General features: G+C 49.1%; 1 protein-coding gene across 1 annotated transcript; it reads left to right on the forward strand.

Moving 5' to 3' along the window:
- Positions 1 to 1,467: 1,467 nt before the first annotated feature.
- LOC105920866 (annexin A2) lies at positions 1,468 to 10,883 on the forward strand. Its single transcript, XM_021312890.2, has 13 exons — positions 1,468 to 1,538; positions 5,193 to 5,254; positions 5,593 to 5,686; positions 6,165 to 6,259; positions 7,737 to 7,850; positions 8,209 to 8,299; positions 8,519 to 8,598; positions 9,128 to 9,187; positions 9,486 to 9,579; positions 9,735 to 9,830; positions 9,988 to 10,046; positions 10,118 to 10,240; positions 10,723 to 10,883. Exons 2-13 carry the CDS (start codon positions 5,204 to 5,206, stop codon positions 10,780 to 10,782), a joined length of 1,017 nt encoding a protein of 338 aa, XP_021168565.1. The 5' UTR covers positions 1,468 to 1,538; positions 5,193 to 5,203; the 3' UTR covers positions 10,783 to 10,883.
- The last annotated feature ends 16,720 nt before the right edge of the window (positions 10,884 to 27,603 follow it).

Below are 27,603 nucleotides of genomic sequence, written 5' to 3' on the forward strand. Positions count from 1 at the left end.
ACGAAGCGATGATTACAGACAGGGCAGCGGTGAACGTTAGCATGCTTCACTGTTTGTGAGAAGGACTCAGGCTAACTCCTCCAGGTGGGGCCTACCTATGATAGGCTCCGCCCTCTGAGCAGGTGTAGCTCTGGCTGACAGGTTTTTAGATTGGATGTGTTGCTGAGGAACCAGATTTGCTGTAACAGGGTCTGCTACCCTTTTCTGATAACGCTGCCCATCCCGGAGCTCCAGCCGTGATTCAGAACAACACGCTGGCCCGTTACCATGGAAACGGGCTGTACCAGAACCCGCTGCTGACTCAGTGGTGACTGGGATGAGTGGGTGGTTCAGTTTCACCACAGCAGCTTTGTTTGAACAGCCCCCACCCTCAGTGATGTCACTTCCTGCTGTCGCTCAGGCTGTGAGACCAGGTGTGGCTGGGTCACCTGAGGAAGTCTTTGAAGCTACAGGTGAGGTCCATAAAAGTGTGGCGTGCTCCACTCCTGCGTTATCACTCACTGAGCTGATAACTTCTATCAGAGGTTCTGGGTGTCGCCTGCACACAGCAACCTTCAGCAGAACATCAAACTGTTCAGACATGTGGGCCAACAAACAACAACCATGTTCCCCGTCAGCAGAGGTTCTGGTTCTGGTTCTGGTCCTCAGCCCAGATAAACGCAGAGCGCCGTGCCAGGAGGAACATCCAGGGTCAGAACATTGTTGCATTGACCGTCAGAAGACAGCCTGAGAGGAGCTGGCAGAGATGGACTGAGCATGTGCAGAGGAGGGAGGGTGTGACGGAGGCAGAACATCCAGCCAACGGCGAGGACCACAGATCTCACATAAGATCACGGATCTGCACATAAGATCAACCAAATCAGTAGAAGAAGAACGTTCATCCATTGACCAGCGGTCAAAGACTCATTCCTCATCATAGAGGTCGTTAAATATGCGCAGAAATCACAGACTGATGGTCGCAGACTTCAGTGGAAACTTCCAGCTGCAGCAACCAGAACAGCGTTCAGCTGCTTTCCAGACTTTGTCTCAGTTAAGAAACATTTAACTCATACAGAGTGCAGGAGGTATCCTCTGCAGGGATAAGATCCAAAATGTTCAGATTAACTCATCCAGAACCCAGGTTCCTGCTGCAGAACCCAGTTTCCTGTAGCAGGAACCTGGGTTCTGCTGCAGGATGAGGTGAGACTCGTCAACCAGCTGCAGGAACTCAAACCTTCAGCTCTGATGGCTGCAGCCAATCAGGAACCAGAGTTTGCTCTGACGGGTCGGCGCCTCAGTGAGGAATTCCTGCCGCTGTGCCGCTGTTGATGCTGATGTGGAAAAGTCTGCTCACTGAGTCACGGTGTGTGTGTGTGTGTGTGTGTGTGTGTGTGTGTGTGTGTGTGTGTGTGTGTGTGTGTGTGTGTGTGTGTGTGTGTGTGTGTGTGTGTGTGTGTGTGTGTGTGTGTGTGTGTGTGTGTGTGTGTGTGAGTCAGCTGGTGTATAAACACCACACCCTGCTCAGTCCTGGATCATAACGGAGCTGCTGGTCTCTGAAGGTAAGAACGTGTCTCGTCTTCACTCCACTCTCAGGTTTTTAGTAGTTTTCTGTCAACTTTAGCACATCTGGAAACTTCAGCGTGTTTTTGGTTCTTTGTCCTGAAGGAACCGAGTGTTCCTTCACACAGAGAAGTTCATATTAACCTGTAGAGCTGATCTTTGATGAGTGAATCTACCACAGGGCATAACTCTAGAAAAACTGTCTGCAGAAGACCTTCAAAATAAGAGCCTGATTCTATCTCTTCACATGAAGGATCTAATCTCAAGCTAAATTAATTCATGCATCACAGAAAAAAGGCAAAGCTGCCGTCAGCTTCTTTGTAATTAAACTGGAAGACGCGTCTCTTCTCATGTAATCTGTTCTAGAGGAGAGGGTGAACATGGAGAGAAAAAAGCTTTATGCTGCTTTAAGGTCTCATTGCACATGAAAATGGAGAGGAGTCATTTTTGGGCTTTAATGAATGACTGTCTGGATTAGATGTTGCTTAGAGAGGACCAAACCCTCAAACAGGGCCAGTAAAGCTCTCATGTCAGGCTCTGCAGGGTTACGTCGTCTGATCCCATCATCAGATGTTCAGATGCAGCGACTCACTGATGCTCATGAATTAAAAAGGTGGACTGCCCCTTTAACTGTAGCTCCAGCTTGGTTAGTAGGAGATGAAGTTCCTGCTGGACGTTTGGAGTTTGTTCCATGGTTAAAGGTGGATGGAGCTCCTCCCAGGATTGACTTATCGACACTTTAACGCCGCTCCAATCACGCTGCAGTTACGCAACCAGCTGCACATTCCTGCAGCTCTGAGTCCTTATCTGCAGACACGCCTTCAGGCTCGGCCGCTCAATAAATCAAACACGCCTCTGGAGTTCACCCCCGGCTGGACTCTGGGAGGGATTGTTCCTCTGATCCCAATAAATCCCAGCAGGAAACTCTAAAATGCATCTGGAATCTCCTCCAGCCCTCCTGCTCCTCACCATCCAGACTTTTAATGGAGGATGTTCCAGTTTTCAACAGAGAAGGCATGAAAACATACAAAATACATAAGTTACTTGGGTTCCTGCCTTTTAAAAACAACAAGACAAAAGGAAATGCAAAGGAAATTAAATTGGTGAAATTAGTACAAACTTTAACGTGCCAAAAAACATTTTTAATGGGTAAAAATGGAAATATAGATAAAACAACCAAAATATTCTAAAATAAACCTGATTAAATCCATCGTACAGACGGCAGGACATCAAGACGAACACGTTAGTTCCTAAATGAAGTCAAATATTTTAAAATCGTTTCAAAATCTTGAAAAGTAGCAAATTAAAATAAATGCTGACTGTATGAAAATAAACATTAAAGGTAAAATGCCCATAAACTGGATCTCTGCAGTGAGGTAAATCTGCATTTAGATTCAAGTTCAAACATTAAAAAACAACCAAATTAGCTGCAGAGGAGAAGTTCAGGTGGAACTTCCAGTGAAGGTCGTTGGTGCCTCTGAGAAGCTGGTGGTGGACACCACCGGTGGGTTCTGGGGACTCCACAGACAGAACAAGAACCAGTCCCAGAACCAGAACCAGACTTTTTCCACCAAACTGTTGAGTGATCTCACTTCTCAGCCTCCCTGGAGAAGATTTCTCCACTTTGTTGGACATGCTGGTCCAGCTGAGTGAACCTCTGACCCAGGATGAGCAGTGTGGGACCAGAGGACCACTGGACCAACCCTGAACCCCTCAGAACTGCTGAGGAGGATCTCATGGTTTGGTTGTCTGGTCCATGCATGTTCTGTTGATCTACAGTAATCTGGACATCAAACTTCTTTTTCTGGGGTTTTATTTTTCAGTCAAATCTGGATCTGTGAGAGTAGATCAGCCTTCAATTGTCAGGAAATGTGTCTACTCCCATCTTCAGGTCGCTTTAAAACAGGAAACATGATCCCAAACGGCACATTGTCCGGGCTCAGCTGCAGATTCTGCAGGCAGACAGGAAGATGGAAGAAAGACTGAAATGGTTTTCAGACATGGGGAGACAACCACAGGGAGAACGTCCTGAGGAGAGGTGGAGAGGGAGACAACCTGGTCAGGAGTCTTTACTGTCCTTATGTAACCATAAAGACATTTCTAGTGAGACATCAGATCAGAGTCCACACATAACACACAGACAATCAAGACAGAAATGTTCTAGTTGAATCTACCGACACGTCCTGAGAGGCTAAAGTGTGTAAATAGTCGTCAGCATCTGATGAGATTTAAATGTTTGAGCTAAAAAAGACAGACAGCAGCCAGTTTACAGGACGATGTGAAATCCTGAGCATGGATGTATCAGACTAGCTCTCCTGAGAGGTTAAACTCTGTGCAAATAGCCACCAGCGTGTCAGAGACAGTGTAAATAATCCTCCATCGGATCAGAACCAGTAGAACCAGCAGCGTGTCTGTGAACATGCAACAGACCATAAACTGCTGGTTCACTGACTCCCAGCAGGGGGCGCTAGCCCCCACAGCTTTGGTAAGAAGCTGTTTTTAAGTCCGTTAGTTTCTGATTAATGTTCCTGAACCGTTTCCCTAATGGAAGCGGGTCAAACAGAACATTGTTCTGGAGGGGGGGGCGATACGCCTGGTCCGTCTCTGGACTCATGCAGACCCAGAAACAAATCAAAGGGGGGTGAACACTTTTCAAACATTTCACATGCTGCAGGCTGAACTGTGGCTCTGAGATCACTCCTACAGGCAGCGGTGTAGCAGGGTTGCCAGATTGGGTGTAGCAGGGTTGCCAGATTGCCAGATGTGTAGCAGAGTTGTCAGAGTGGGAAACTCCTTTGCTCTGTTGTCACTTCTGTATTTATTTGGAAATAACATCCATGCAGCGACGGTGAGCACTGAGCACCACGGCCGTCTCTGTAGGCGAATGTAAGACCTGGTGACCCACCTCTCTCTAGCTGTGATTGGCCAGCAGCCTTCAGTCGTTGATATGATTGGTTAAATTGTATAGTTGACAAATCAAAGATATAAATAATATAAAGTTGGCCACTCCGAGGTAAAAAAACAAAAAAACAAAAGGAAACCCAGCTTCCAGTCACCCAGGTGTGAATGTCCAGGAACCTGATGCTGTCCACACCTCCACCACCTCCCTCTGTTGAGAGGAGGTGTTCAGTCCTCCTGGACCTCCTGTGGTCCATCATTACCTCCTTGGTCTGACTGGTGTTCAGGATCAGGTTGTTCCTGGAGCTCCACTGGGTCAGACTGCTGACCTCCTCCCTGTAATGGGACTCATCATTGGTGGAGATCAGACCCACTAGTGGTGTCGTCCACAAACTTCTCCACTGTGTCTGTGGGTTGGGGTGGGGTGGGGGGGTCCAGGACAGTCCTGGGTGAACAGGTGAAGAGACGGCGTCCTCTGTGGTCACCTGGTGGAGCTGCAGGAGGAGAGGTTGATGGTGCTCCTCTGGCTGGGGGAGATGTTCAGGCTCCCTGCAGCCTGGAGAGTCAAAGCAGCTGTTTAAGGTGTCGGGGAAGGTGTCAGAAACGAGAAAAAACTTAACAAAACTTGGAAAGGACAAAACTACAAAGACAAAAGTGGACAAAGAGACATGAAGACAGAAAAGAGAAAGGACCAGGTTCTGCTGAGGTTCTGGTTTCATCACCTGAGATGTAACAGTGAGCTGTGTGTTCTGCAGGTGAATCCAACATGGCGCTGGTGTCCGAGTTCCTGGGTCAGCTGACGCTGTCGTATGGAGGGGTGAGTCTCTCAGGTCTGATCCGCTGCTGCTGCCGTCTGCCAGCAGAACCCTGAACTGCAGCAGGAGGGGGTCAGATCTTTGATGTTTCTCTATCTTCTCTATCTTCTCTGTTTTACTCTCATTTCTGCATATGGGGAAACGGTTAGGATGGATATGGCCTTAGTTCCTGTTAGTTTGGAATGGACACATTAACTCTGATTTAATACAGGATCATTTAAACCATGTGTGATTTTTCAGTGGTCCATCCGTGGATCCAGATCTATTTGCAGGAAATTTTGACAGATCATCTGTCAGAGTGACCTTTTGTTCTGACCGCTGGTTCCTCTGTCTGCTGCAGGAAGAAGAACCCAAATTCCCCACCGTGGTACCGGCACGAGACTTTGACCCGGCTCGGGACGCTGCCAGGATCGATACAGCCATCAAAACCAAAGGTGAGGATTTCAGAGCTCCAGATCCCTGATGATCTTCAGTCTGGGTGTCTCTGCTGAGGATCCTATGAGCCAGGCACAGCCTCCGTCTTCCTGGGAATCAAACCTGTGGTGTTTACTGTGCCGCTGAAGAACATATCAGAGCAGAAAATGTTTCCGTCATCAGAGCAGCTGCACTGTTTAAACTCACATTAATGAAAGCCGATAGTTTCTGTGGTTCTGTTCTGAGGTTCTGTGCAGCACAACACATAGAATAGAATAGAATAGAATAGAATGGCTGATTGGGACAGGGGAAGGTTGAACATCCTGGGGAGACTCCTGCCAGTTGGTCGGGACAGTCCTTTGGTGCTGGGGACACCGTTGGGTCCTGGGTTCTCTGAGTTGGTCTAGTTTCTGCAGAACAGAAATTAAATCAACCTGATCTGCTCTTTCTTTCTTGTTTGGTCAGAGGTGCATATTAAAGTCCAACCTTTCTTCTCAGGAGTGGATGAACAGACCATCATCGACATCCTGACCAGACGGAGCTATGAGCAGCGCAGAGAGATTGCTTTCGATTACGAACGGATCGCTAAAAAGGTGAACACCAGGCCCCGTCTTTTCAGCAGCTTCAGCTCAGGTTGTCCCACTGCTGAGATGAAACCATGAAGATCCATGAAATCCAGATCAACAGATTTAAAAGCTTTGGGTTTTTTCCTAAAAAAAAAACAGTGTTCCTGAAGGAGAGCATTGCTCACATTAAATCTGGACCAGGAGGAGAGAAACTCTTCTTCAGAAACCCCCCATCAGAATAAAAGATTCTGCTCCCGTGTGCCTCCTATAGATGTGCCTCCCATAGATGTGTCTCCTTTAGATATGCCTCCTATAGACGTGTCTCCTATATATGTATCTCCCTATAGATGTCTCCAATAGATGTGTCTGCTATAGATGTGTCCCCTATAGATGCGCCTCCCATAGATGTGTCTCCTATAGATGTCTCCTATAGATGTACCTCCCATAGATGTGTCTCCTATAGATGTACCCCCTATAGATGTGCCTCCCATAGATGTATCTCCTATAGATGTACTCCCTATAGATGTGTCTCCAATAGATGTGCCTCCTATAGATGTACCCCCCATAGATGTGCCTCCCATAGATGTGTCTCCCATAGATGTGTCTCCTATAGATGTGTCTCCTATAGATGTACCCCCTATAGATGTGCCTCCCATAGATGTATCTCCTATAGATGTACTCCCTATAGATGTGTCTCCAATAGATGTGCCTCCTATAGATGTAACCCCCATAGATGTGCCTCCCATAGATGTGTCTCCTATAGATGTGTCTCCTATAGATGTACCTCCCATAGATGTGCCTCCTATAGATGTACCCCCTATAGATGTGCCTCCCATAGATGTGTCTCCTATAGATGTGTCTCCTCTAGATGTACCCCCTATAGATGTGCCTCCCATAGATGTATCTCCTATAGATGTACTCCCTATAGATGTGTCTCCAATAGATGTGCCTCCTATAGATGTACCCCCATAGATGTGCCTCCCATAGATGTGCCTCCTATAGATGTCTCCTATAGATGTGTCCCCTATAGATGTACCCCCTATAGATGCGCCTCCCATAGATGTGTCTCCTATATATGTGTCTCCTATATATGTACCTCCTCTGGATGTGTCTCCTACATATGTGTCTCCTATAGATGTACCCCCTATAGATGTACCTCCAGTAGATGTGTCTCCTATAGATGTACTCCCTGTAGATGTGTCTCCAATAGATGTGCCTCCTATAGATGTACCCCGTATAGATGTGCCTCACATAGATGTGTATCCTATAGATGTGTCTCCAATAATGTGCTTCCTAAAGATGTGTATCCTACTATAGATGTGCCTCCTATAACCGTCTGTATTTGTAATTAAATCTTTATGGCCCTCGGTGTCTTTGGCTTCCCTTTCAGTGGGTGTTCAGCAGTATACCTATCCCTGTTCTGAGGAACCACTCCCTCTGTAGGTGGTGTAAAGAACTGCATATTTCTGTCTCCCTAATTAAACCCTCTGCTGAATTGTTGCAGGACCTGGTTGCTGCCCTGAAGGGGGCGCTGTCCGGCTCTCTGGAGGCTCTGATGTTGGGTCTGATGAAGAGCACCGCCCAGTTTGACGCAACTGAGCTCAAAGCCTCCATGAAGGTCAGAGTCCTGAACCAGCAGGTGGCGCTGCACTTGCTGGTTAATTTTTATTTGTGTTTTTCAATCATTCAGGATGTTTATTTCTTTAAACTATTGAACTGAATATCTACAGCTATAGTGTGATAAAGTTTGACCTAATCTGAGCTTTTTGCTCATCTAAATATTATTGTGCTGATCATCAAACACCAAACTGGGAGCAAAGCTGAAGATCAGCACGGCTGCAGGTTGAACTGAGTAAAAAACACTTAGCTGCATGAAGTACGGTTCTGCAAACTGGACCGCACCAGAACTGCAGCCCAGTCTGACCCGGTTCTGTTGACAGTGTGGTAACGGTGTTTTCTGGGATGTGGCTGTGCAGGGCCTCGGGACCGACGAGGAAACCCTGATCGAGCTCGTCTGCTCCAGAAACAACGAGGAACTGACGGAGATCAAGAAGGTTTACAGAGATAGTGAGTGATGGAGACTTTCTCAACGTCTTAGTGAGAAAAGAACCCAGATGAACTTTAACGAGCGATCAAAGCTCCAGAACCTTCTAACAAGCTTTAAAATGGGAAAGTTCTGGACGCTTCTTTGGGTCATAGTTCAGGATTACTCAGAAGGTTTAACGGATGTTTTCTGAGGAACCTGCTCAGAGATACCTTCATTCTGGTCTCCACTCGTCTCTGCAGTGTTCAAGAAGGAGCTGGAGAAGGACATCGCAGGAGACACGTCGGGGGACTTTGCCAAGCTGCTGCTGGCTTTGGTTCAGGTACCACAGAACCAGGACCAGAACTCTATAATTCTGTATAATGCCAGAACATCGGGGATTTCTCCTTGGGAACCTGAAGAACATCACGTTTCCTCATCAGAAGGTTCTTCATAATCTTTCGGGTCTTCAAGGTGGACTTCTGGTTCCAAGACTGAGTTTAGTGAGAGAAACCCGTCCAGAACCAGGTTCTGTTCCTCACCACAGCTTCAGTTTTATCTGGTCCTGATCTTGATCTTCAGGGACAGGACTGGAATAAATGGGAAGAGACTAGACCTGACAGGAAGGAACCGGGCTGGATTAGATTGGACTGGACAGAACCAGACAGAACCAGACAGGACAGAACAGGACCAGATGAAACTGGACCAGACAGGGCAGCAAACACTGATTAGAATCCTTATTGTTGGTCTGTTTAAAATCTTCAACAGTGCTTTCTGTCTGGGGGTTCTGGAAAGGTTCTGCTTTTTTTCTGAGTGGGTCCATTTACTCAGCAGAACCCTGAAAAAAGCTGAACAATTTCTCCGATCAACAGACAAAAAGAGACGAGCCGACCAACGTGGTGGACTACCAGAAGATCGACGATGATGCCAGAGTGAGTAAAATGAGGTTCTAAGTTTTAGAACCCGTCCAAACCTCTGATAACAAACCACCACGGCTTCGGTACCGGCCAGAAATCAAACGTTTTAATTCTAATGTTAGTCTGCAGTCAGACAAAAGATATTATTTCCTACTTTTTATGGTTAATAATAATAATAATAATAATAATAATAATAATAATAATAATAATAATAATAATAATAATAATAATCCATTCAGACTGGTCAGGGTTGTCCTCACTGCTTCATTTGGACCTTTGAGGTTCTGACCCGATGACTTTCCGTGACTTTCAGTCTCTGTATGAAGCCGGGGTGAAGAGGAAGGGCACGGATGTGGTCACCTGGATCTCCATCATGTCCCAGAGGAGCATCCCTCACCTGCAGAAAGGTGAGTCTGGGTTCCTGCTTACATTGTGCTCAGGCGCTGACACTGAGGTTCTGATGCGGTTCAGGTATGGTGCCGTACCTGCAGAACCCCAGCTCTGGTTGGTCCCTGCGTGTTTCCCTGTAGAACTTTATCTCTGTCTCTGTGCTGTGTGTCAGTGTTTGAGCGCTACAAGAGCTACAGTCCCTACGACATGAAGGAGAGCATCAGGAAGGAGGTGAAGGGAGACCTGGAGAAGTCCTTCCTCACTCTGGGTACGTTTCACCGACAGCTTCAGCCAGAACCGGCACCTTCGTCCTTCTGGTCTCTAATCACATGAAGTGGACTTTAATCCCACGGTGTCCCAGAGGCACCAGACAGGGAACCAGCTGAAGAACCTGAGATGAACGCGTCTCTCTGCTTTCTTCTCAGTGGAGTGCTTTGAGAACCGGCAGCTGTACTTCGCCAACAGACTCTACGACGCCATGAAGGTACCGACCTCGTGCTGCATGGGCTCTTTGGGCTTTGGGCCTTTGTTCTGACCCGCTGTGTGCTCCATCAGAGTAAAGGAGCCAAGGAGAAGGTGGTGACTCGGATCCTGGTGTCCCGCTGCGAAGTGGACCTGATGAAGATCAGGACTGAGTTCAAGAGGCAGCACAAAAAGTCTCTGTACCAGACCATCGCTGTGAGTTCTGGGGTGTCCCACACAGGCTGAGACAGTGAACGCACCACAGCAGGTTTCAGACTCTGACCAGAACACAAAGATGAACCCATTTCAGGGTTCGGACCTCCGCGGTTCTCTGGGATTATTCATGCAGAACATCAGTAACAGGCTGAGAACCTGCTGTGTTCTAGCTGGCCTGGGTTCCAACATTTAATTCTGGAACCCATCAGAACAACACAGAACACGGTTTAGACTTCAGCATTTTCAGAACCTGAACCTTTGGGTTCGACCCAGCAGGCCCAGCTGACCAAGGTTTGCTGGTTCTGACAGCGTGGTAACTGGTGCTGTCTATTAACCGGACTTAAAGAGTTGGGTTCTCCTTCTAAGGGTTCCCAGCGGTCAGAGTTGGTAGTTTGATTCCCAGAAAATGTGCAGAGCAGGTTGAGTCATGCCTAGATAAAAATATTCATCACGGTTCTGACTGAGAGGCGGTTCTGTTGCAGGAACACACCAAAGGAGACTACCAGAAGGCTCTGCTGAGTCTCTGTGGAGGAGACGACTGAAAACACTACGTTTCCCAGCAGCCACCGGGGCGGACCTTCCTCGCCTGCTTCATGTGATTTATTGATGTCTGATTCTGAAATAAAAAGTCTCCAAACCTGCAGTGTGTGTTGGTGAGCAGCAGGGGGCAGCAGAGGCTCGGATTTCAGGGAAACACCTGAGCTGCTGAAGGTCTCACCTGCTCAGAGGTTCCGCTTGCGTCATCACAGCTCCGTTATTATGCGACCAGCCTCTTTGTTTCCTCTGTGACAGATTTTAGATTTAGATACAAACTTGGTTTTACACAGAAAAGACGCAGAAGATGCATTTTTGGATCATTTGTCTGTAAAATGAACAAAGTCTTGGTGCCCAGCCGCCAGAAAGGTTCTGTTACAGAAAAAAGTAACTGCAATCTTTCTCCAGCTGAGACCTGAGAACCTCCAGAACCTGATCCAAATGTTCTGGGAGAAAAATAATGACTGGGGTGTCAGGAGGAACATGTTCTGATCAGATCCTGGCAGAGACTAGTGTTAAACTGGGCCTACGGACCTCTGGTTCTGGTTAGAGGCAGAACAGAACTTTGCCAGGTTGAAGTCTCTGAATGGTTCCTCTGACACGCCTGGAGAACGTTGATCCAGTCAGAACAAAAACATGGATGTTCTGTGATCGTGATGGTGTGTCAGACCAGGTAGAGGATGGAATCGGGTTCAGAACCGCCTGACAGAACCAGGGAGAACCAGGGAGAACCAGTAGGTTTTAGATCCAAGAACCAGGTGTGCTGGTTGGGAGTGGACCCGCACAGGATCATAGGTTATTACGGTGATGGCTGAACACGGGTCCACCTGCAGAACCACGGCTAGAACCTGTGTTTTCAGAACCATCCGTTAGTTAAAGCTTCATGGTTGCTGCTCCTCAGCTCCTGAAGTTCTACCTCATGACATCAGGACCCTTCTGGGCCTGGAGGTCTCTGGATCAGCATAAAGTCAGGTTCTCCAGAGTTCGGCCGATGACCCGGTTGATTGCTCCAGGTGTGTTGAAGCAGAACCTGCAGGACTCGGACCAATGGAGACCCAGGTGTCGGTTTAACTTCTGGTCATCAGGTGTTTGCCAGGTCACCTTCAGCAGAGGGAGAGGATCAGAACTGATCAGTGAGAGAACCGGCCCAACAGATGGTTCTGGACCTGGTGGAACCCTGATCCACCTGAAGGCTGAGCAGCACCAGGATCCTCTCCAGCCAGCAGGAGCGCTCCGCGGCTTCAGCTGCAATCAAAGCTGGGTTCATGAGGACTTCACCGGAAAACGAGCAATCAGGAGGCGCGGCTCTAATTAAGCGGCTCTGATCTGGGCCTGGAGGAACATCTGGGTTCGGGCCTCGGATCAAAGCGGTCCACTTCCCTGCGGCTGAGGCAGAGCAGCCGAACCAAAAACCGACAGAAGCAGGAAAGACAGCAAATATTTCCCGCAGAAAGCTGCAGCTTGTTGAATCATCATTACTCAGATGAAGCCCAGAAACTTGTTTGGGAGCAGAAACAAAGAGGCGCGCTGCTCTCTGCGCCTTTGAAGCCTGGATCCACGCTGGTTCCGGGAGAGCGCAGCGTTTCCGCGGCTGTGAGCGGCTTTCATGTCAGCCTCGGCTTTGAGACGGAGCGGCTGACAGAGATGGAGGAGTGGGGGGGGGGGGGGGGGGGGGGGGGGGGTCGCCTGCAGGGCTGAGTGACGCCCGTCTCCGCTAATGCAGCCTGACGCGCTCCTGATGCCAGCACCTTTCCAGACGCAGCGACCTTTGATTGCTGCGCCTCATCCTGACAGCTCCTCTCTCAGCTCCGCTCCACAACCTCACGCCTCTTTGTGGGAAGTTTTGCAACACTTAGCATAAATGTTTCATGTCCCTGCGTCGCCCTGCGTCGCCCTGCTGCAGGAGCAGATCCGGCTGCAAGGCTGCAGAGCGACGAGCCTTTGGAGAGGGTGCTGTTCTCTCCGAGAGGAACAGATGTTCCCTTTGCCGAATCTTTTATTGAACATATTTGGCAGCAAAGGCTGCAGAGTTTGATTCAAATCTTCACACTTGTTCCCATTATTTATCTCACTGCAACTTATTTACATTCGAGACGGAGGAGGCGGCGCCCTGCTGACGCGCCAACTTCCAGGGAACTAGAGCAGCAACTTGGGCTCCGGCGGCCCGCTCGGCTCGGTACCGAGGTGATGGTTCTGTCGGCGCTGAGTGAGATATCTGCTCCGAACCGAACCGGCCCGGTCCGTCATGGTTCTGGATGTTCACCTGCATGACGCTCCGGTGGTTATCACAACACCTTCCCGCAGGTTTAAACTGGACCCGAGAGGAACCAGAACCTTTTCATTCCCGTTTAAACACGACAGACAGGGGCCTCTCATATTATGGGTCCCTCAGGGCCGCTTTGGCTCCTGCACTGGTTATTACACATAAATCTATACCAGGTAACAAAATAAGGTTTTATGCGCAGGTGACCGGAACTCTTTGTGCTCAGGTGAGATTAACCTGGAGATGCATAAATTAGTGACATTGTTTAATTGCTTTAATTTTAATAAGGTGTAAGGAAATAAGCTAATAATTGAAAGAGTTTATGAACATAAATTAAAAGGTATGAGAAGAAATTTAACATCTGGAAATGCCATATGACATATATACAATATATACTACTATTACTACTACTACTACTAATAATAATAACCGTTGTGGAAAGAAAAGCGATAAGAATTATTAATGCTGGCTATAATAAACATGAGTTAAAGTTCTGCTGGCTGTAAATACACAGAAGATGTTCTCAGACACAGATGGAGGCCATAACCTCTGAAGAAAATATGATCTGCAGCTTCTCAGCGTTTCAACAACCATGAAAACTTTCTGTGGAGCGAAGCTTAAATACAGGAAGGTCCAAACATCTCCTAGTTTATAAAGGATTAAAAGATATTTCACTAAAGCTGTGTTCAGAGTTTGGTTTCTGCTTCTTTTTCTCCAGTCATGTTTGAAATAAACTGATATTTAATCTTAAACATGAAACGTAAGAAGTTGCAGGTTAACGTCTCTTATTGTGAAAATTGTTGGAACGCGGCCCGTTTCACTGACCAGAGGAACTGGAGATCCAACAACCAGGCCCGAACTTCATGGACAGAACCACAAAGAACCGAGTTGGTGAGAGAGGCCGAATCTTCCCGCTCCGTGGTTCTGGTTCCGGGTTCCAGCGGATCAGTTGGGCCTCAGGCTGCTGAGCATAAAGCACCTTTAAACCATTGTTTTCACACCATTAGGTGTTAAAAAGGGTCATAGGCTCCGCCCACCTCCAGGTGTCCACGGCAGAGGAATTTATGACCCGGGATTCTCCAGAACCTGTCGGCTCATTCACACCTTAGCGCTAACTGCAGCTTTCCCATCCATCAACGCTCAGCTACCGCCTGCAGGTGAGAGGCGGGGCGCACCTGGACAGGTGAGTCCGTCCCAGAACCAGCCCACGGTCCATCAGACCCGATGACGTCTCCAGGCAGCATATTTGGCTGTTGGAGGAGAAGCTCCGATGAAGAACGTTTAACAGCAGCTGGCAGCGCCTGCAGGTTCCTCCACAGGCCAAAAGCTTGTTCTGCGTTTTAATCCGCGCCGATGACGTCATCGCGCTGCTCTCACCTGGTTCTGGTTCTAAGCGCAGGACCGCTCAGAAACATCTAGGTTAACATGCAGAGATGGGCAGTTAGAGTAGCGATACTTTTACAACATATTTTTACTTCAGTAAAAGTAAAAAGTTGTCAGCCAAGAAATTACTTAAGAGTAAAAAAGTATTCAGTAAGAAGGATACTCAAGTACTGATTAATTCATCACAAACAGCTGATTTAATATGAAAATAGACAAAAATGTAACGTTATGTGCAAATTCTGGTATTTTAAAGACAAAAGATACACTAAAAACGCTAAAGATGAAAGAAATACTTTTCTAAATATTTTCTAAATATTTTCTAAGCAGCTCCAATACTTCCTCAGTAATAATACGACTGGAGTAAAAGTAAAAAGTACAGGGCAGTAAAAGTACTCCTAAAAGTATAAATGTCACAAAAAGTTACTTAAGTAAATGTAACTAGTTACTACCCAGCTCTGGCCAACAGAACCAGAGAACCTGTGAGAACGTGAAGAGGAGATCTCCGGTTCCTTCACCTGACAGGTGAGAACAGGTGAGAACAGGTGAGGACAGGTGAGAACAGGTGAGAACAGGTGAGGACGGCAGAGCAGCAGAACCTCAATGCTTTTCAGCAGGCAATCCAGAACTACGGGTCCACAGAGGAAAAACCGAGCAGAACAGAGGTTTGGTCAGGCCCGGTATCGGGTCAGGAAGCGGGGGTTAAAATCCGGACGGTTGGATCCAGTTCCAGAGGTTCTGAGTTCCTTCTGGAACATGTGGTTCCCCAGAATCCGCACCATGACCGGGTCCATCAGGCTCCAACAAGACGAGCGGTTCTGCCTCCGTTACTCTGCTCAGTGCTAAAAGAACCGGCGCCAAACAGTAAAACGGGTCAACGTAGCGGATCCAGACTGATGCTGACAATTAGAGCAGAAACTAATCAGAACCAGAACCAAATAATCACCTAACATGATGCAGAATGAGCAGAAGCACAGAAACTGCTGCTGAACACATCTGAATGGACCAGAACCACCTATTTGAGTCCAGAACCACTCAGTGTCTCAGCAGCGCAGAACCACTGAGTCCAAAAACCTCCAGAAAGGATACTAACAGGTTCTGCTCAGGTTCTGCTGGGAAGGACGAGAACCTTTAAATGACTACAATTGTTCCTAAATGGATGCTGTTGGTTCTGTAATTGGTTCCATGTAGATTTTGTGTTGGTTCTGGGTGGTTCTGTTCCTGGTATGATCTGCTGCCCGTCTGGTCCAGTCTGATCCGTTTGTTCTGGTCTGGTCCGTTTTCTCTCGGTATTTCTGTCGGTTCTGGTCTGTTGTTGGTTCTTTGTGGTTCCGCCGCGGCGCCGCCTCTCTCTCACGGTGCTCCTGGGCCCAGTTCTGGCCCGGCTGAGTTATTATTAGCTCCTGGGAGTGTGCAGATTGGATCGGCGCCGCGGCGTGTTTTTGATGGGAGAACAAATCACAGCAGACACGACACGTTTTAATCTCCCTGATGAATGCCGCTCCCCCAACGCCGAAGGATTGATGACGGCGGTAACGAGCTCGTTAGCACACTCCACCACAGCGCTGACAGAACCCAGCCCCAGCAGCAGAACCGGTCCCGGTTCAGGGCGTGGACCCAGTCAGGTCAGATTTATCGGGACCAGATGTGCAGATCTTTGGGTTTGAGTGTTCTGGACTCTCTGGAGGTGAGATGATGATTTACAGAACATCTTCAGGTTCCACCCATGGGAATAACGCAGCACACAGAACCATTAATATTTCTGGTTCCAGGCCGGCCCGGTTGGTTCTGCAGGGTGAGGAGGTCTTCCTCACAGACGGAGCTTTGGTGACAGTCAGCTGTTCTGAGGCCGTGGTTCTGATCCAGAACAGCGAGGACGGCTCCGTCTGGGTCCGTCTTTGGTTTGATGTAGAAGCTGAAGCATCGGGAGTCCGGTTCCTGTGTGACGGACCGGCTCCTGCATCTTTTAAAGGTTCTCCAGAACCTCTCTGTGCTGAAGAGAAAGTTCTTCCCAGCATGGCTGTTTGGTTCTGGAACCACAGAAGCTGCGGCCCGTCTGGACTCCTGTAGCTTCAGGAGCTCCATCATCAGAGACGCTCTCATGATCAGAACTTTGGACTCTTTCTGAGACAGAACCACAACTCTCTAAAGGGACTACATATCTCTTCTGGACCAGAACCACGTGTCTTTTTGGACCCGTTCCACTGTGACCTGATCTCAGACTGGATGGATGATGTTTTTTTTCTCCAGCACCAAACCAACGAAACCCTGAGGACCGGGTTCTGGATCAGTTCTGATGGTTCTGAGAACCAGCTGTGGAGATGACTGTGAAACGATGTGAACCTGCGTGAATACCGGGTCAGAACGGTCCAGAACAAGGTTGGGTTCAGACATCTGGTCCCGTTTGGTCAGTCCTCGCCCCCCCGCTGGGGTCAGTCACCATCACCGGGTTTTCTGGAGAACCTAGAACCTGTTTTCCTCTGTTCTGGTAATTCCTGCTGCTGGTACCAGGAGGTCCAACAGGAACGGCTCTGGTTCCGTCTGCAGGGCTTCAGCCGGTGTTCTCTGGCGGAGAACCTTGGTGGGTCTGGTTGTGCTTCCAGAGTAATGACCTCCATTCATTATGAGCTCAGCTGATTTTCATTTACTGCCACAATTAAGGGAGCAGCTGAGGAGGTGATGGAGGTGATGGAGGTGATGGAGGGAGGGGACGCCCAGAGGTCGCCCTCCACTTCCAGTGATAAATTAAACCCTAACCAGCCCCCCCCCCCCCCCCCCCCCACCACCCGCTGCAGAACCAACAGATCAAACTCCTGGAGCCTCAGTTCCCGGCCTGAATCATGAATTCCTCTGAGTTTCCCCTGATGTCTCAACACGTCTTCCTCTTGTCCACCAGCCGTCTCTCTGCTGATGTCTCTGTCCTGCTGACGTCTCTGTCCTGCTGACGTCTCTGTCCTGCTGTCTTCCTCTTGTCCACCAGGAGTCTCAGGCCTCCTGGGACAGTCCTTCAGATCTCTGTCCTCCATGTTTCTGGGCTTCTGTTTGTTTCTCCTTCTCCATGCACGGCATGGATGCACCGAGCTGCTCCTCTGTCCTGCAGCCCGCCGTGCACGACACCCGGAGCGTGCACGGTGAGGCCTGGGGCGTGCACGGCGACCCGGAGCGTGCACGGAGCCCACACCTAAACACATATTAGCATTGGGGAGCAGAGCAGCGTGCAGCGTTGGGACGGGCGTGTCGCTGCGATCGCTCATCCGGCGGGGGACAAACACAATTATAGAGAAACTCCTGACCTCTGCATCTCGCCTCCATTTAAATGTTTGATGTCTCATTGAATTAGTATCACAGTGTGAAAGACAAAGCTAATGGAAATGAGCCAGAGACAGCGCACTCTGCTGATTGGGCCGATATAATTAGAATAATATCACGTCCGGCGTTAATAACAAGGAGAGGAAATAAATAATGGGACGTCGGTTAATAGCTGCCGCGTTAAACTGGCTGCGTGGAAATGTGCCGAGGCCAGCGCTTCTCCCTGTTTGCTCATGGGCCGCTGATCGCTGCAATATTGATGTGGCGGAGCCATCCTGGCTGAAGGATCCTCAGCTTCCTCCTCCTGATTATTCATCTTGATAAATACATAAGGACGGACTAAATTATGGCTGTTTTTCAGCTGCCGCTGCTCCCTGAGAATTAGCTCCGCTGATGGATGGGAGGCGCTCCACACTCTTTGGTTTTTCTCCACAAATATTCATTTTCACACTGACAGCCGCGAAGATGTGCTTTTCTTTTCCTCTGCTTTAATTGTTTTTCCTCCGGTGGACATTATTATTTGTCATTTTTAGGAAATTACCAGGAAGGCGAAGCAGCAGAGAATGAACTCGTGTCTACGCGAAGGAACCAGGAAGGTTTGGTTCTCCTGGGCTGTTTTATGAAAAGGTCGTAAAATGATATTAACTCAATGTTTCATGTTCACAAAACTCCATTATATGCCAAACAGTTAATTATGATTTAGATTCCATTTGAAAATGTCTTTTTGTATGAATTTGTTGAGTTTCTAATGAATCATTAAAGGTTGAGCTGTGGGGATTACTGCCATCTAGTGGTGACTGACGATATGAAGCTATAATCTGCCTTTTTTCCTTCTTTGTGGTTTTCTTAAAGCTGAGGAATGAAGCATCTAATTATCCGTATTGCAGTCAGGCATCAGAGGCGATTGGTAGTGTTATCAGGCAGTAACCGAAGCATCCGACAGTCAGAGCGCTGAGGGGAGGTCAGCGGACGGCACCGGGTGGAGTCCGTCATGTTCTGGCCTCTCGTCCTGCTGCTCCTGCTGGTTTCTGGTTAATAAAGCTTTTAAAGCGCCGTGTCTGGCTGAATATCGGGTTCTCTGTCTTTCTGCATAGCAGACGCTGTGGGTTTGTGCAGCTGGGTGGTTGACATGTGGCGTTCTCCACAACCAGAGCAGAACGACCCGGTCTGGGACATCTGTTGGTTCTGGTTCTGGGTTTCTGCTAGGTGAATCCACCTGGAGCTCAGAAAGTTTCACAGCAGCACACATATCAGTATCTGTTATCTTATTCATTTGTCAGTAACGTTTTTGGTTCTGTTGGACCTTTTAAGGTGAGTTTAGGCCCAGATTCCCCCACAGAGGAACATTCTGGTCCTTTATAACAGACAGAGAAGCTTTAAAACTCCTAACTTTCTCAAAGGGCCCAGATGTGACTGTGTCTGCTGGAAAGAACCGCACCAACACGCTGGACCGACCCGTCCAGGTCCAAAATCCATTTAAACTGAGTTTTCTCCCATAAAGCATCAACATGAGCCGTTATCTTTATATTCTACCATCACAGAATCTGCTGCACGTTATAAGAAAACCAGAAATCACAACCAGAACATCTGCCGGTATTAAAAAGCCTCGTTGCTGTTTCCCCAGAACCATCAGAGACCAGGAGGTCCGGTTAATGTTCTCGGACCCGAGGACCAGAATGTTCCCCTCCTGGGACCAGACGTGGAACCAGCCAAAACCCGAAACATGGAGCAAAGCTAAAGGGAAAAAAATTCTCTACGGCTGATTTTAACACTAAAAATGTTCAGTTTACTCCTAAATCCATGAATGCATCCAAATGAAGTTAAATAGAAGCCTGTTGGCCTCCAGTTCTGCTCATAACGAGTCAATTAAGGCCTGACGAGTTAACGAGTTAACGAGTTAACGAGGCTCAGAGACCTGGAGGAGCTGGCCTCCTGTTAGCAGCACATTTTTCCAGGTCGGCTCCTGAACACACCTGAGTGCAGCGTTCAATATTTGCCGTGTTGTTGTCAAAATGCAAACAGCTGTTGACTCAGAGCAGAAGCTGAACTCTGAAGAGGAGGAAAATGTTTGCAGCCGCGGGAAAGCCGGCAACGTTAAAGCGGCGCTGGGGGCCGCCGCTCAGTTCATCACTGGGAAACAAGACGGCAAATAAAGACGGCGGCGGCTCTGATGCTTCACAGGTGAGCTCCTGCAGGTGAACGCGGGTTCTGATCATCCGCACGCAGCCGTCAGCTGGGAGCGGATCTGTTTACCCCAAACAGAAAAACATTTGTTCTGCCGCCTTTCTTTAAATACATTTATACATTTTATGCTAATCAGTTATACTTTCCAGCTGCTCCTGGAGTGCATTTAGTTTTTTATTCAGTAATAATTATTTGTCTGTTTTCCATTTCTAACCTTAATCTGTTCCTCGCCTGCAGCGGATGCAGAAATGTGCCCGTTTGTTTATTACTTTGTTTCCTCAGATGAGGCTGAAGTCTAAAGCCTGATTGGCTGAGAGGAAAATAATTAAATCTAATAAAATGTTTGAAATATCTGAAAAGGTTCAAATGGGTGGACTCAATGTTGTCTGGTTCTGGATGTTCTCCTGAACGCAGCAGGACCCTGAACGCAACGCAGCCTTGAACGCAGCAGGACCCTGAACGCAACGCGGCTCTGAACGCAGCGCGGCTCTGAACGCAGCGCGGCCCCTGAACGTAGCAGGACCCTGAACGCAACGCGGCCCTGAACGCAGCAGGACCCAGAACGCAACGCGGCCCTGAACGCAGCAGGACCCTGAACGTAGCAGGACCCTGAACGCAGCGCGGCCCTGAACGCAGCAGGACCCTGAACGCAGCAGGACCCTGAATGCAACGTGGCCCCTGAACGCAGCAGGATCCTGAACGCAGCAGGACCCTGAACGCAGTGCGGCCCCTGAACACAGCGTGGCCCCTAAACGCAGCAGGACCCTGAATGCAACGTGGCCCCTGAACGCAGCGCGGCCCCTGAACGCAGCGCGGCTCTGAACGCAGAGCGCCCCCTGAACGCAGCGCGCCCCTGAATGCAGCAGTACCCTGAATGCAACGTGGCCCCTGAACGCATCAGGACCCTGAACGCAGAGCGCCCCCTGAACACAGAGCGCCCCCTGAACGCAGAGCGCCCCCTGAACGCAGCGCGGCCCCTGAACGCAGCAGTACCCTGAACGCAGCATGGCCCTAAAGGCAGCAGGACCCTGAACGCAGCATGGCCCTAAAGGCAGCAGGACCCTGAACGCAGCATGGCCCTAAAGGCAGCAGGACCCTGAACGCAGCGCGCCCCTGAACGCAGCAGTACCCTGAACGCAGCAGGACCCTGAACGCAGCGCGGCCCTTGAACGCAGCAGTACCCTGAATGCAGCGCGGCCCTGAACGCAGCAGGACCCTGAACGCAGCGTGGCCCTGAACGCAGCGCGCCCCTGAACGCAGCGCGCCCCTGAACGCAGCGCGGCCCCTGAACGCAGCGCGGCCCCTGAACGCAGCGCGGCCCCTGAACGCAGCGCGCCCCTGAACGCAGCAGTACCCTGAACGCAGCAGTACCCTGAACGCAGCAGTACCCTGAACGCAGCGCGGCCCTGAACGCAGCGCGGCCCTGAACGCAGCGCGGCCCCTGAACGCAGCGCGGCCCCTGAACGCAGCGCGGCCCTGAACGCAGCAGTACCCTGAACGCAGCGCGGCCCTGAACGCAGCGCGGCCCTGAACGCAGCGCGGCTCTGAACGCAGCGCGGCCCTGAACGCAGCGCGGCCTCCTCCACTGGTCTGGGCGGAGGAGCGGCGGAGGAAACTCCTCCTCCTGCTCTGCGGGGAAGTGACAGGCCGTCTAATTGGGATTAATCCGGCTGCGGCTCCAGTTGAGCGGCGGCGCTGCGATCAGAGGAGAGGCGGCATTGACCCAGAGAGAGAGAGGTGGATGTGGCCCTGAGGAGGACATCATTATTGGCAGCTCCACCACAGAAGAAGACGCAGCCGCCTCCCCGGGACTCCTGGGTCAAGAACAAAAAGAGTGAAGTAATGAGGAAAGAAAGAGAAAAAGCAGAACTTTCACTTTTCTCTCCTCTGAAGTGAAGCAGCGCTGCTACATTATTCCTCCTCAGCGAGACTCCTGCAGCCCCGGCTTTGAGTTACTGAGCCACGAAGAGGAGGAGGAGGAGGAGGAGGAGGAGGAGGGAGGAAGAGGGAGGAGGAGAAGGAGGGAGGTGGAGGAGGAGGAGGAAGAAGAGGAGGGAGAGAAGGAGGAGGAGGAGGATAAAAAATTCATCTGAGAGAGTTTCAGGAGGAGGAGGAGGAGGAGGAGGAAGAGGAGGGAGGAGGAAGAAGAGGAGGGAGAGAAGGAGGAGGAGGAGGATAAAAAATTCATCTGAGAGAGTTTCAGGAGGAGGAGGAGGAGGAAGAGGAGGGAGGAAGAGGAGGAGGAGGAAGAGGAGGAGGGAGGAGGAAGAGGAGGAGGAGGAGGAGGAGGAAGGAAGAGGAGGAGGAGGAGGAGGAGGAGAAGGGAGCAGGAGGAGGAGGGGGAGGGAGGAAGAGGGAGGAGGAGGAGGAGGGAGGTGGATCAAAAATTCATCTGAGAGAGTTTCAGGAGGAAGAGGACGGAGAGGAGGAAGAGGAGGAGGAGGAGGAGGAAGGGTTCATATGGGAACCAACATCTACAGAAACTTCCAGGACCTTAAGCAATCACAAGAAAATCCAACCAGAACCAGAACCAGAACCAGAACCTGGTGCTGCAGAGCGGAACGATCCAGAACGTTAACAGGAAGTGGTGGAGCGGCGGCACCGAGGTCCAGGAGGAGCGACCATCCCGGTGCTGGACAGAGCGCCTCAGCAGAACCCGGTCCGTCAGAACCAGCGGTCCGTCAGAACCGGCGGTCCGTCAGAACCCTCCACGGTGTGAGGTTCTGCAGAACGTGAGAGGAACGAGTGAAACTAACGGAAGAACTAAGAGGCAGCAGAGAGCCGCTGAGCTGCAGCTCCTCCTGAAAGCATCCAGCCGGTCATTAGCAGCAAAAGAGACGGAAAATGATCTTAAAGTCAATTATTCCTGGTTTACAAATTAAAACTAAAGTCGTTTAAGTGAGTAGTTTGCTCATCGGATCATCCGGGGCTCTCCTAATGCCTCCTCTCTCATCAGCGGGAAGGAATAAGTCAGCAAAACGTCCTGAAAGTTGCTCTAATTGCTGCTGCGGCCATAAATAAATCCCTGAGAACGGCGCAGGCGGCGCTGCTCTGCACCGCAGCGGCTGATCCATGAAGAGTCCGTCTGGATTTAATGAAGAAATTAAGGACAGTTAATGTGGAAAGTAGCCGGCTTTGGTTCATTCAGGGGCCATGAGGGGGCCGGCGGAGTCCCGATCAGGAAGCAGGTACATTAGAGGGGAAACGGAGGAGGAAACGGCGGCCAGCATGGTGCCAATTAGCAGGAAGCTGGCCGCCGCTGGCCTCCTGCAGCCTCTGATTAACGCGCATGCTCCCCGTCTAAATCATCTCCTGCTACAACACATATGCAGGCATCTGTATGTAAATGTTTAATTAACCCGCCGCTGAATCGCCGCGCCGCTCCGCAGAGGAGCTTATTTATCTGACGATGGCGGCCGTAACGCCGGCTAACGCCGCCGCAATGAGGCCCGAGGAGGCGGCGGCCGATTCGTCAGCCACGCCGGCTCGTTTGCTTAAAGAGCTGTTTGCTCTCAGGGGTGGAGTCAAAAGTTCTGCAGCAAACACGCCGTTTAGATCCATCACGGGGAAAAATAAACAGCCGGCTGGGTCCCATCGTTCTCCGCAGCACCGGGGAGGCGGGTCGGACCCTTCCGGGCCTCCGTAGGCAGGAGGAAGCCTGACAGACGCTCCGTCTGGAGAACAAACCCAGATTTATATCCAGGCCTGATCCCACGTCACGAGGATGTTCTCCGGGCCGGACTCTCTGAGTTCTGGTCCACAGAACCAGCCGGGTCCCACATTTTACCTTCCAGGTGGAGGTCCGACTCGCTGCTTCAGGTCCGACTCTCTGGTTCAGGTCCGACTCGCTGCTTCAGGTCCGACTCGCTGCTTCAGTTTCATCTCAAGCTGAATTTATTCAAAATGTCCAGAAAGTGTTTCTGTTGGACTCTGACCAAAGGTTTCTTCCCAGCGGTCCAGATGGGGCCCGCGCGCCACGGCTTGTTTCTCTATGGTTCTGATCCAGTGTCTGGATCTTTTAGTCTGGATCCTCCAGCACCGTGTCAGACCACCTTCAGAACCAGCCAGGTTCTGGCCGCCCCAAAGCTCGGTTGGTGGTGCCGGTGCTGAACGGGCCGAGGTTTGTTTGTCCAGCCAGAAGCTGCTGGCGTTAATTTATGGAGCCAAACAGACGGTTAATGCAGCATGTGATGGCGCTTTAGCTTTTACGGCGCCCGCTAATGGCTTCTTTGTCCTCGCTTCGGTTTCCAGAGCCGCGGGTCAGCAGCTTCCCGGCCAGAACCCAGGTCCGGTTCTTCTCAGCGTTCCTCTGCTCTCTGTTAACCTCTTCATAGTCTGGCTGATTTCATCTTTCATTCAGTCTTAACTCTGACGGTTTATTTATCTTGAGAAGGAAAGACTTCCTTCTCACCTCTGATTGGTCAGCTGGGACCGGCCCACCTGAGCAGGTAAGATCCTGTTTGAAAGAAGCAGAGAGATTTAAAAGCTTCCTAACTGCAGCTTCCTCAGAGCCGGACAGATCTTCACCGCTTGGACTTCAGAGGCCCGTTCAGATCCGGACCAGAACCGACCTGCCGCCGCCGTCTGCTTTAATTCAGACGGATTACGGCGCTGAAGGCCGGCGGCGCCGTTTCAGTCGGATGGCTGCAGATAAACGGCGTCACAAAGGAAACGTCAGCTGGGTTCCCAGCAGAACCGGCTCCACCATGGGGGTAAAACAGTAAAAACAATGAATTAAATAAATAGGAACATTTAATTTAAAGATCAATTTCTAAAAATGTAAAAAAAAAATGGTTTTAATGCAAGAAGATGCTTCAGTTTAATGACTGAATAAACATGAATATATGAATAAAACATTTAACTGGTTTTATATGAGGCCTTCAGACATCTCTGTTCAGCATTAAATCTCCTCCACAATATTTCTATTATTATAGATTTTAGACATTTATGAAAAGAATTACATTTATCCTGGTATTTTCTGTCCTTAATTATTTCCCAGTTTTAGCAACAGAAACAATTTCCTCTGTGACAGTAAAGGCTCAATAATTAAGGGTTTTAAATATTCTGCTATAATCTGAGCCTCAAACATGTTTTTAAATTTTTATCTGTGCTAAAAATCATTTTTCTGGAGACTCTGGTCCCTCCGGAGGAACTCCTCCCGCCTCGTCTCCATTTCCCAGGAGTCCGTCTGTCTGTCACGCATGGGGGGGGGGGGGTCTCTACAAGCATCGTCCCATCTTAATCTGTTCTGCATGCTAAGCAGACCCCCCCCCCCCCCCCCCCCCCCCCCCCAGACTCACATTGTTATAAATGCTGTTTATGGTCCTGCTATGACAACTGTGAAGGGCACGGAGAAGGATTTATCCCAGGATTATCTCCTCCGCCAATGAAAGCACAGGATGGGCTTGTAAATGACCCTGCAGGGTAATAAAAGGAGGCGCAGCTCCGCCGGGACAATGGAGGAGGAGGAGAAGGAGCCGTTATTAATATTAATAATAATATCACAGACTGAGTTTAAGTCAGCTGTGTTTGTTTTGCTGCTGACGTCTGATTTTATTTATTTGAACAGAAGAAGAAGAGCAGTTTGTTTGTGGGCGTGAAGGTAATAAATCAGATTCACAACTTTAAGGAAACGATCAGAAGATAAACTTCTGAGCCGACATGAAGGTCACGGCTGAAGGTCAAACGCTGAGCACCAAACATCAGATTTCATCAAGTGCATGAAGTAAATCCTCCAGAGTTAAACTAAAGGGAACAATTAAAACATTTAAATTCATTGATAAATAAAAGAGCTGCGATAATCTGGTTATTTCCTTCCTTCTAACAGATCTGTTTGTTTCTAAGTTTATGGTTTATTTTGCACGAGTAAAATGTGCAAAATAAACCGACAACAAAGCAACAGCGCTGACTGAAGTGCTGTGCACTGATAAAAACCAATAAATTACAGAGAAATCCTTCCCAGCTCGAGCAAAAATACAGAAAAATTATGACCAATTCATAAAACAGCAGAATAATAAAAACAGATCATTTCATAAAAACATATAAAAATAGAAGTTGCGTCAAAGGCTAAAGAGAAATAATGTTTTAAGAGCAGATTTAAGAAGTCTGGTTTGCAGTGGCACTTTTTCCACAGTCCTTCAGAATAAATCGCGTCTAAAGTAAAACAAAGTTCAGGATTCATTTTTAAATCGTTAAAAAGACGAAGGGATCATCAGAATCTGCATCAGTTCTGCAGTTTTATTCTATTTTATCGTTTAATGAAATAAAAACCCAATATTTGTAGGAAAAATCCCAATGAGAGCAGAAGCACCTGAACTTCAGTCTGACTTCACATTCATGCTGTTTCCTCATCATTTTATCTCTAGTTGGTCATCCTTGGATTTCACCACGATGGCTATAGATGCACTTGTTACAGCTTTTAATGCATCATGTAAAGGTTTATGGGCATAACAGCACCGATCAAATTGCCCAGCGCACAAACCGTCCCTGAATGAATAAGGAAATTCTCAATATGAACGTCAGAGAAAACTCACCACTAGAGGTGCATAGACTTTATCACAGGCAGATCAGCTTAAATAGCCTTGAACTAATTATTTTGCAAATATTATTAAATGAAAAGTGAAAAGTCCTAAATTCTTGTTCAACACAATCAAGAACTTTGTTTCACTCCTTTTACCATAAAGTGAAACACAGACTGCCGTCTCTTTTTAAATGACCTGGTTGATAAAGTCGCCGCCGCTCAAACGTTTCGTGGCCAGGGACCCTTAGCAGCGGTAAAACTTTTCCATGGACCCCTTTAGATTCCTCACGCTGATTTTTAAACAGCCTTTTGTTCTCTTAATACATTAGGAATTATGTAGGTTTTAAAAAAAATATATAAATACACCTAATTTATATTAGGTGCAGCGCCTCCTCAGCAGCGCCTCCTCAGGCCTGATGGACCCTCAACCCGTAGTTCGCGGACCTTCAGGGGACACTGATTACCCCGTTTACACGACCCTCTTTTAACCGAGCTCAGACCGGTCCGAGCTCGGTAACTGAGATAATTATGGAGTGTAAATGGATCGCAGACTGAACTGAACCGAGCTAGACACAACCGGACCGCGCTAAATGCAGCCCAGTTCCAGAAGTGGGCTCGGCCCGGTTCTCTGATAACAAAGAGCGCATGAGCAGACCGCGTCATCTCCTCCCAGCCAGCTGACATTTCAGACATTCATAATAATACTAGCTTCCCTTCCAGAGATGATTCTGCTTAGCAGTGATGAACCTCAGCGTCTGTCGTTGTTTCCTGCGTCTCTAAATCCTGATTAGACGTTCGTTTGTCTCATCCACGTCCCAAAAGTCGACTCTGTCCAAGTATAACTTCCTGAATGTTACGGGCGCCGCCATTTTGATTTTCTTGGTCCCGCCTTCAATCCCAGAGAGCGGCTTGGTTAACTGATCCGAGCTCGGCACGGTTAACTGATCCGAGCCCAGCCTGGATCGGTTTAACAAGGCTAGTGGAAATGGGGCTAATGTGGGGGGGGGGCTGTTCTAGCCCACCTGATGTCCTTCCAGCATCATTTTATGATGTTATCTGGCTTCCGTGGCCCTGTTGAGGTGAAACTGATGAAATCTTCTCTCTCTTCTGGGTCTCTGTCTCTTCTTTTTAAAAAGCCGTCATCTGCCCACTGCTCAAAAAGCTCCATTAGGA

The sequence above is a fragment of the Fundulus heteroclitus genome, chromosome 4, assembly GCF_011125445.2.
Source record: "Fundulus heteroclitus isolate FHET01 chromosome 4, MU-UCD_Fhet_4.1, whole genome shotgun sequence".
Lineage (NCBI taxonomy): Eukaryota > Metazoa > Chordata > Actinopteri > Cyprinodontiformes > Fundulidae > Fundulus > Fundulus heteroclitus.